This window comes from Neolamprologus multifasciatus, chromosome 18 (genome assembly GCF_963576455.1).
Source record: "Neolamprologus multifasciatus chromosome 18, fNeoMul1.2, whole genome shotgun sequence".
In the NCBI taxonomy this organism is placed as follows: Eukaryota; Metazoa; Chordata; class Actinopteri; order Cichliformes; family Cichlidae; genus Neolamprologus; species Neolamprologus multifasciatus.
The window spans coordinates 4,696,206-4,706,390 of record NC_140456.1 but is presented as its reverse complement, the minus strand read 5'-3'; the positions used below and the strand labels follow the sequence as shown (position 1 = coordinate 4,706,390).

Below are 10,185 nucleotides of genomic sequence, written 5' to 3'. Positions count from 1 at the left end.
CAGTGTTTTCTCATCATAAACCTGTGCATGAGTTTAAAGGTCGCGCTCCACCCAGGCGCTACCGTATGTTACTAATCAAAATGGAAACACTTGAAGTGTATAATTATATTTTCTGTGGTGTTAATCACTCTGAACGACTTACCTAGAGTTGTCTTTCATTTATATGTCTATTTGACCCATCTGTATAGTTTTAGGACTAAAGGAATCTGACTGTTTAGTTCCTTGTTATGCAGCGATGCACATGCAGATGACCCTGATTATCGTGTGTCTCAGTTTCCTTCTCTCGGTAGAGTTTCTCTTACAGAGAAGTTTTTTTTTTACTTTCTCAAAATAATGATGATCAATACCTTATTTTTTTAAGCATTCATGCTATGGTTCCATTCCTGTGATATGTGTTTATATATCTCTCCACTATAAACAGAGATTTATGAAACACTTGACTGTCATCCCATTGATTACAAACACCCAGCTGCCATTTCAGTTTTAAACGAACGGGTAATCCTAAAGATTCCCATACTTTTGATCATATTCCTAAATGAATAAATGATCTTAAGTTGCCTTTCATTTATATGTCTATTTGATTTGTCTGTATAGTTTTAAACTGACTGTTTAGTTCCTTGTTATGTAGCAATAGAAAAGCACATGCCAATAATCCTGCTTATCAGGTGTCTCAGTCGCTTTCTTTGTCTCGAGTTTCTGTTAGACAAAGACTGAAGTCACTGCAAGAGCATACTTTAGCTGTGGAGCAATTACACAGGTGTTTTTATTTTGTCTGACAGGTTAGACAGGAATGTGTAGATGTAAACAGAATGAGCATGCATAGTTTTGCTTTTGTTCTAGCTGTGTTTTTGGTTAGCCTTTTTCTTAACACCATTAATTCAGTCTATTTTCATGGTACACACTTTCTCTGAAAGTAAAAAAAAGTATGACATTAAACTGGGACAGAGCATTCATTAAAGAGGAGGTTCAGATTCTTAAAGTCCATCTTAAATAGTCTTTCTCAGTCAGAAACATCTATGGGCAGATGTTATTGTTCAAAAAGCAGCAAGATAGCAGGTTGAAATGTGAGGCCAGTACGTTCTCTCTAATTACTGGCAGGAGTTCAATCTGCTCTAAAAAAGAAAATCTGACTGTATAAAATACACACACTACTGCTCTAAAGTTTTAGACTGCTGGCTACTCCATGTTTTCAAGCTTACTATCAAAATATTTGGAGTTATAATGAATAAACTTTGTACTTAATGTCACAATATTTTGTAATCTTACTTCCTTCTGACACTTTTGTAATAAGACATGGGAACAACTGTCTCCAATAAATCAGACTAATTACCAAGTAACTTATTCATAATGGAGACTCCAATTTAAGAATCTAAAAGATAACATCATCAAAAACAAACAAACAGTCCATTTAAATTACTAACGTTTTTGTAAGTGTGTAAGAAATCTTCTAAAAAATCCTTTTTGTCATATAAATGGAAATATAAGTGCAGACATTTTCTTTGCAAAATGATAAATAAAGTCTGTGTGATAAAGGAAGGTCTGTGAAGTGTAAGAGAAACAACAACACACAAATGCATCAAAACAAATATTTAACAAACATTTCGAGCTCACAGAAGTTTAGTTTCATGTAAACGTCAGTCGTGGCCTTTATGTTCATCCACAGAGCAGAGATAACTGATACTCTGCTGATCAGTACAGCAGAACATCTTCATCACCTCATCATAACAGGACTTGAAAGCTTCAGTTTTTGTTAAGTGAAATTATTATACGTGTTGAAGCCCTTACTCTTAATGTCACAGGGGGAACTTTGGTTGAGACTTTACGGTACAACTTGTTGTGACATCATTACTATGTTTGTTATGGGCTCTCACCATGATGGTGGGGCGCTGTATGTAGATGAAGATGGACTCTGCTCTTTATGTTAAATAAATATGCCCAAAGGCTAAAGAGTAGTGATGGGCAAAGCGAGGCTTCAAAACAATCTGACACCATCTCCACAGCGACACCTGCTGGACAATTTGGTTATCGCCACATCTTGATGATGCTGTTCTGTGAAACAGTGACACAGACGAGCCGTGCACAATTAAAACAAAGCTACTTATTATATCAGACAGTCAATAACTGCGATCAACACATTATTTTGGAGAAATTCTCACAGAACGAAGGAAAGAAAAATGATGAGACTGTTAAAGACAGCAATCTGTGAATGTAGTGATCAGTGTGCTTCAGCAAAGATCTCCATCTGTTAACATTCGTGTTGCTCACAATAAATCTATTTATAAAGTAACACATACAGAGAAAAGACTGCAGTGTTTACTATAATAACCACACAGGTTTACGGCTGTTTTTGGGCTCAAAGTTTGGATGTGTTTGGTTGACTTTTCAGTTTTCTGGGAGTTCGTGTCTGTCATCAGGTTTTTTCTACACCTGTCAAGCAAAGCTAGAAGCTGGCATAGTGTTAGCTTTGATTTTAATCAACTTAATATTTATATATTTAAATGAAAAGACTAAATGTGTTGTCTTTCTTTATAAAAAGTTAACCTTCATCACATTTTCTGACCAATCGTAACTCTCCATTTCACACACATCTTTAAATCATCCTCTGCTGAGCAGCCTGTGAAGCATGAAGAAACCTTCCTGAACTTTCCACTGCTGTGGATTTTCCATTTTCTAACATGTTTTGCTGTCAGTCTGGAGTTTTGGTTATAATGAAACTGCATTACTTCAGTTGTTTTTGAGTTATTCACAAAGAAGCATCAGTGAAAAAAAAAACAGGAAAAAACTCTGTCGTGAAAAGAAGAAACAGATTACGTGTAATTAATGAAAGTGTTTTTCTAGCTTTTCTTTTTTACAGTATAAATATATTCTTCACGGTGACACAGTGAGTAACAGATTATAGTGAGGATGACGTCACTTAATACTGAAAATAACATTTTCTGTTGAAAGTAGAAAAAAGATCGAGTCAGAGCTGAAATTCCCGCCTGTTTTATTTTCTCACTGTATCACCCTTCAAGGACCTTTGTACATTCTGTTCATAGGGGGTCATATGATTGTTGGGTTTTTCTCTGTATCTATGAAGCGCCTTGAGGCGACTTTTGTTGTGATTTGGCGCTATATAAATAAAATTGAATTGAATTGAATTGAAAAGTCAATTTTGGGCCCTCCAATACCGAAAATCAATCCTGGTGGGTGAAGAGAAACACAAAATAAGATGAGACGCTTAATCCAGAAGAAAAGCACATAGTACTACTAGAAAGACTGTAACTGTTTGTGGAAGGAGATCATTTACCAAAACACAATGCCAGCATGAGGACCAAAAGTCCCAATGCCTTGGTGGCTCCAAAGAGACCTCTGCTGCTGTCACTGACTATAGTGTAGTCAGAATCAACGTCGTCGTGGTCAGCAGTGTCGGGGCCGGGACGAGGACGGAGCCGTTTTTGAAAATTCTGCATAGAACAAACAAAATCACGTGAGAAAAAAAAGGTACATGGAAGAACAAATGGATTGTCATTATAAAACATGCATATATGTCAATGGATGACCAAAAAGAACATGTAGATCAGCACGAACCTGTATAAAGTCTCCTTGTAGGAGATTATCGGCTCTCCTTCTCTGCTGTAACAGCCCATAGACTGAAGTCTTTCACTTCTTCTCAACATGGCTGTAAAATGAAAGCGAGACAAAGGGTTAAGGGACTCTGTAACACAAAGCTTATCAGACGTCTTAACTATGATTTGAGCATGTTTCCATTAGAAGCATCTCTGTACACATCAGTGCAGATTCTTTTATATATAAACTTTACGGTGCCAGTTTTTTCCTTATGAACAGAATAATATTTGAATCACACTCATATATGAAAATCTCTCTTAATTAAGGAACTTTTTTTCTTAGCGTCTTCAAAAGCAAAGAGTCATATTGTTCTGATTCAGATCGTATCATCACATCACAACATTTTCTTGCTTTTCTTGAAAAAAATCTCTTTTCAAATAAATTTCCAGCCATAGCAAAATGGGCAGCTACAGCCTGCAGGCCGATTAACATGGTGGAGGATGAGGGGTATGAATTGCCTTCGAGAGCCACCACTGTAACCAAGATAGAAAACGTGTATGAAGACGAGAAAGCCAAAGTGGAGGAGGCTTTGGGGCAGACCAACACAGTTGCACTCACCGGAGACTATCGGACTTCTCTAAGTAATCACAGTTACCTCGGGGTAACAGCACATTATTTTTCACCACAGTGGGGAACTGAACATAAACATAATCAGCTTCTGGGAGGGGAGAAGTTTATTCCCTCCTCAGTGGTGTTGCCAGCTTTGTGTCGCCTGTGGTGAGTGATGGAGGTCTCTGAGGATGACCCAGCTTACATGGTTAAATTCAAGGAGACCTTCAAAGCAGAAAAGGAAAAAACTAACATCATGTGGCTCAGGGTTGCAGCGGCACTGGATCCTAGGTTTAAGGATCTTAAGAGTCTGAGCAGACCTGACAGGGCTGAGGTGTGGCGCTCGATCAGTGCGTTGCTGAGAGAGAGGGAGAGGCCTGCACAGCCTGAACAACCAGCAACATACGAGCCATCTAAGAAAAGATCAGCTCTCATGCTTGTTTCAGAGTTTTCATCTGATAAAGAGGAAGACTGTACTGAGACGTGTGGAGCGATACAGGACAGAGCCAACTAATGACATAGAGGACTGTCCCCAGAAATTGTTCAAAGTTTGATTTATAGTCAAACCTTCCAGTTTATTCACACAATAAAACATCAACACAATATATGAATTCATTCATTAAAATCACCGTTTTTCCTCATTTGTTTGATGATTTTGACAAAAACAAACACAAACACACACACATGGTCTGCCATACTCATAAAGAGAAATGTGGACATTGTTCAATACAAATATTCCAGAAACATTTAGAGGATAGAGAAGTTTACATTTTCATGTGGAGAAATATTTTAGTAAATCAAAATGATGATGAGCAGTGATAGCCTCCATAAACAGTCACAGGAAAGATCTCCTTTAAAAACTCAGAAACATCAAGAGAACAACTAGAAGATGTGGAGGTACCACCCATAATGTTTGACTGACAGCTGATCTCTGTGCAGAAATGATGGAGAGAAAATAAAATGAAACTAAAATACAGATTTAAACCCACAATATGAAAGACTTCAGTCTATTTCAGATTAATAAACTCTGCAGTGTCTCCATATTTGTAAAGCCAAAGTCCAGCATAGAGCGGCTGAGTGAATGTGGTCTGGACTCTGTGGAGGAGAGTCATGGTTTCAGAGACGCTGTAGAAGGACAAAATACCTGCTCTGTGATCCAGGTACACTCCTACTCTGGAGGAACGAGGACCTGAGACACGAGTTTGGATGTTGTTGTACCAAAATGTATAACTGTTGTTGTTACAATCTAATGACCAAGATTTGTCATTACGTCCAACTACACATTCACTCCCTGTTCTGCTGATATTCTTGTATGCGACTCCTACATAATCTCCTGCCCCTCTCCACTCCACCTCCCAGTAACAACGTCCAGTCAGACTCTCTCTACTCAGGACCTGAGACCATCCAGTGAATCTGTCTGGATGATCAGAATAAGACTGTTGTTGTTCCATAAATGTTGCTTTTCTGTTCCCCTCTGATAATAACAGCCATGTGCTTGCTGTGTTTGGATCCAGTGTGATTTCACATGAATATTTTAAGAATCCAGCTCTGGTCTTTGGCTCTGGTGGATCTGACAGTAAAACATCCACTTCAGTGACTGTCAGTGAGATGTTTGTCCATTCCTCTCTCAGAATGTCCTGTAGTTTATCTCTGACCTCTGACACAGCTGCTGTCACATCCTCAAAGTAGCTCAGAGGACGGATCTTGATGCTGGATAAGTCTGTAGACTCACTGAGTGCTGACAGTGAGGGGTAGTTGTGTAGAAACTGGATGTGATCCTCTGTGTGTGAGAGCTGCTTCAGCTCAGCATCTTTCCTCTTCAGCTCAGTGATCTCCTGCTCCAGCTTCTCCTGAAGCTCTTTGACTCGACTCACTTCAGTTTCCTGCTGGGATCTGATCTGCTGCTTCACATCAGAGCTTCTTTTCTGGATGAGATGGATCAGCTCAGTGAAGATCTTCTCACTGTGCTCCACTGTTTGATCAGCAGACTGATTGATGGCCTCCACCTCCTGTTGAAGCAGCTTCACATCTTTCTCTCTGTCCTGGATTCTCTGCTGGATGTTTTGTCGACTCACCTCCAGCTCTCTCTGCCTCTCAGTCCTTTCTGCTGCAGCTGAGACTGTGTCGTGGCCTTTATGTTCATCCACAGAGCAGAGATAACAGATACACTGCTGATCAGTACGACAGAACATCTTCATCACCTCATCATGACGAGAGCAGATCTTCTCCTGGAGCTTCTTGGAGGGCTCCACCAGCTTGTGTTTCTTTAATGGAGCCACATCATAATGAGGCTGAAGGTGTTTCTCACAGTAAGATGCCAGACAGACTAAACAGGACTTGAAAGCTTTCATTTTTCTTCCAGTGCAGACATCACAGGCCACATCTTCAGGTCCAGCATAGCAGTGATCAGCAGGAGCAGCTTGGAGTCCAGTCTTCTTCAGCTCCTCCACTAAATCTGCTAACATGGTGTTTTTCACCAGGACAGGCCTCGCTGTGAAAGTCTGTCTGCACTGAGGGCAGCTGTAGATTTTCTTCTTTTCCTCTCCATCCCAGAAGCTTTTAATACAGTTCCTGCAGTAGCTGTGTCCACAGGGAATAGCCACCGGATCCTTCAGTAGATCCAAACAGACTGAACAGCAGAATTTTGTTTGATCCATTTGATTCATGTGCTGTGCCGTTTCACCGTCTCTCAGTGACTGTCAGACAGTTTCACTTCCTCTGAACAGAAACAACCTCTGTGCTCTGAAGGGAAACAGATCTCTGCTCTTTTTCACCTCCTACAGGAAATGAGGCTCACCAGCAACTGCATTTACACCATGTTGTTTAGACCCATCCTGATACAGACACATCTGTGAAGGGAGGCACTAAAGAAATATTCTCATAGCGTGACAACCAAGCAACCAAGAGCCAATCACATGATGCAGGGTGTGGTATGTTTGGTTACAACATGCAGTAACAAGTCTGACCCAGTTAAAGTTTAATAGTTTATCTTTACTTGGTGCTTTGAAATGTGACAGTCAACACTCAGTGAGTTCATTTTATATTTCAAAAAGTTCAGCAAAGTTTAGGATGCTGTGATGAATAAAAATAAATCAAACTTTATATTTTGACATTTTCTAATCTTAGTTCATTCTCACACTTACAGAATGATGCATGGGAACAACTGACTCCACTAAATCAAACCTATGTTCAAATGAAATTACTGTACAAGACAGGCAGCAAGCTTGATTTCTTGAGTATTTTTTTAAATAGTAAAATATATGTAAAACTATTTAAAAAACAAATACAGATAGTGTTCTAATTCTACATTCTTTAGTAATTTTTCCTGTGTACCAACATGGATTTCAAAACAATACATTAATATGTGCTTTAAATGCAGACACTCAAATATAACTCAACATTCACACTGAAGATACACAGTAGACATAAGAATCAGTTTTCATGCCCTTTGTTTATTCTTTCATTTAAAATCTTTGTGGTAAAGATCATCATAATTACACATTAACTTTCATGTGCAGCTTAAATGTTTCACTTCACTGTTGGCAGCAAAGATTACACAGCAAAGCCGATTAAACTAGAAGCTAAACGACTGTTCAGTCCAAGGGCGTAGATTTGGCATGGACGGAAGGGACCCACCAATATCCAGCGATTATTGAATTGTCCCCACCAATAATTTGAAAGAAAAACAAACCCGATAGAAAGAAAAAAACGATCTGTCAGCGTCTCATTCACCCAGCGGTGCAGAAAGAGTTAAATTACGTTCTCTACTGGAGTCCTACGTCACGTGACAAATATGGCCAATGTGATTGGAGCTCTGTTTAGTTTCAGCAGCGGCAAGCCTGCGCTGCGAGGAGGAGAGGAGGACGGCAGCAACAAGGAAGAACCTGGATATAAGAAAGTATTTTTCAAAGAAACCTGTAAGTCACTTAAAGTCAAGCTCACTCATAAAATGTAGTGATGGTGAGATGAAGCCTCGTGATGAAATGAAGCTTTCCATCCAACTGGTCGACTCATGGTTCGAAGCATTGTGATGATTCATTTGCTCTACTGCGCCATCAAGTGGACGATTCAAGTGAAACGGGCTCAATGATTATAATGATGTGATGTGTAAACCTCTAAACTGAATAAATAAATTGTTTTTATGGTTCTTTATCCCGAATATTGTCTCAGTATGTCTGATACAAAAGAGAAAGTGGAAACTATCAGTACAGAGTTTTTGGGATGATTGTGTAACTGTGTAATCATGTGACACAAACTAGTGTGTGGCGCTTCAAGTTGAATGAATAAAGAAATTACTTTTGTTCATGACACCAATAACTAAACTCTAAATATTAGTTATATTTAATATTATACTAATTTTATATTAATTAAATTTAATTAATGTTTGTGTATAATAAATTGGCAGCTTAACACAGGAATGTACATGGAAACAAAAAGGGAGGGAGTTGTGATGTGAATGTGCTTGTGACTTTATAACAGTGCTCATGACACTAGGGAAAAGTTTTCATTTGTTTTTCTTCAAAAATAGCAGCTTTTCCACAGTGCTGGGCTTAAGACGGTTCCTCTTTTTTGAGAGGATTTCTCCTGCTTTTGAAAATATCCTCTCACAGGGCACAGATGAAGCAGGGGTTGCAAGAAAAACCACAGCAAGTTTATACAAGTTTGGATAAAGAAATTTGTGTCCAGCCCAGTACTCCAGCGGATTCTCCAGTCTGCCCATATTTGGTTCATGGAGGTATTTCTGTACTTCAGCTGTTGCATCAGCAGTAGCATTTGGGGTCTTTGTCTCCAGAACAGTGGTGTCCAAACGATGCCACAGTTTGCTACCTAAAACAAACAGAATGTAAGTAACTAAATACAATATAATAATCGAAATGTGCTCATATACCTTGAGTCACAGGCTGAGAAGCTTTTGATGATGAGGCTGCTGATGAGAAGGCCACGTGCCGCAAAATAGCAGCACATTCAAAAATAAGTCTCTTCTCAGCATCCATTGCTTTATTTGGGCTAAAGAAGCCTATTTTTTGGAACCTTGGATCCAGCAATGTTGCCAGTGACATGATGCTCATTGACTGCAATGTGTAGAGCTTCTCCTTTAATTGTCTCCTTAGACACTCAACCATGGTGGAGCTCTCTGGAGTTAGGACAACTCCCATTTCCTCTTCATTTAGTGCGTGGTGCAACATTGTTAGAAGTGGAATTACTTTGGATCCAGACACTCGCTTTTCCTCTGACAGCTCAGTGGTGGCATCATTAAATGGGGAGAGTATTTTAAGACATTCTGCCATAAGGTCATACTGTTCAGAGGATAGTGGGCAAATATCAGTGTGCAGGCCAGCTAACGATGCTCCAATAGGTTCCCTGAGTTCATGAACACGTTGAAGCATTTGGAATGTGCTGTTCCAACGTGTATCCACCTCTTGAATTAACTTCAGTGCAGGCCGGCCCATTTGCTCCTGCACCTCTGTCAGCCTCTCCTAGAAAAACAGCCAACACAAACTGATTAATTCAAGCTGTGTTACTGCAGCAGCACCTCAAAGCAGTAATGAAATAATGGAACAAACCTTAGCAGTTGTACTGCTCTTGAAATATCCCACTATCCTCCTACAGGTAGTCCGGATGTCAGACAGCGTCGTGTGTTGATCAAGAGCTTTTTTTGACCATTAGGTTTAATGTATGTGCCACACAATTACTGCGACGCAAACGAAGCTCCTTAGCACAAGCACCCATGTTTGCTGCTCCATCAGTCACATAACATGTAACTTTGACTGTAATGCCCCACTCTGACATGAGCGCTGCTGTTACTTGTGACAAATTGACAGCAGTATGTGCTTGAGGGAAGTGCTGAACACCTAACACTACAGAATGCAATGCAGTGTTAGAGTCAATGAAATGGCAGGTGACGGCTAGGTAAGCCTCTGTGTTAATGGAGGTCCACATATCAGATGTCAAACTAACTGCAGAAACCTTGGCCACAGTCAGTTTTTCTTTTTGTTTGGACTCTTTGTATCTTTGGTCCACCATAGC

At 39.6% G+C, this 10,185-nt stretch overlaps 2 protein-coding genes across 4 annotated transcripts; both read right to left on the bottom strand.

Annotated features, from left to right (window-relative positions):
- Positions 1-4,980: 4,980 nt before the first annotated feature.
- On the bottom strand, positions 4,981-7,007 carry LOC146497130 (tripartite motif-containing protein 16-like). Of its 2 annotated transcripts, XM_085140776.1 has the most exons (2): positions 6,033-7,007; positions 5,170-5,331 (listed from the first exon to the last, which is right to left on the bottom strand). In XM_085140776.1, exons 1-2 carry the CDS (start codon positions 6,822-6,824, stop codon positions 5,275-5,277), a joined length of 849 nt encoding a protein of 282 aa, XP_084996902.1. In that variant the 5' UTR covers positions 6,825-7,007; the 3' UTR covers positions 5,170-5,274. The 2 variants fall into 2 exon arrangements, with proteins under 2 accessions (XP_084996901.1, XP_084996902.1); XM_085140775.1 differs by having other exon boundaries at positions 4,981-7,002.
- Positions 7,008-7,490: 483 nt separating this feature from the next.
- LOC146497129 (zinc finger BED domain-containing protein 4-like) lies at positions 7,491-9,849 on the bottom strand. 2 transcript variants are annotated; one of them, XM_085140956.1, is made up of 3 exons: positions 9,723-9,847; positions 9,047-9,635; positions 7,491-8,985 (listed from the first exon to the last, which is right to left on the bottom strand). In XM_085140956.1, the coding sequence occupies exons 2-3, from the start codon at positions 9,606-9,608 to the stop codon at positions 8,663-8,665; spliced, it is 885 nt and encodes a 294-aa protein (XP_084997082.1). In that variant the 5' UTR covers positions 9,609-9,635; positions 9,723-9,847; the 3' UTR covers positions 7,491-8,662. The 2 variants fall into 2 exon arrangements, with proteins under 2 accessions (XP_084997082.1, XP_084997081.1); XM_085140955.1 differs by having other exon boundaries at positions 9,047-9,849.
- Positions 9,850-10,185: the final 336 nt, after the last annotated feature.

Coding starts and splice junctions, on each gene's coding strand:
- LOC146497130 (XM_085140775.1), bottom strand. CDS start 6,824: ATGAATCAAATGGATCAAACAAAATTCTGCTGTTCAGTCTGTTTGGAT.
- LOC146497129 (XM_085140955.1), bottom strand. CDS start 9,608: ATGGGCCGGCCTGCACTGAAGTTAATTCAAGAGGTGGATACACGTTGG. Junction 8,986..9,046: donor TTCTCAGCCTGTGACTCAAG/GTATATGAGCAC, acceptor TGTTTGTTTTAG/GTAGCAAACTGTGGCATCGT.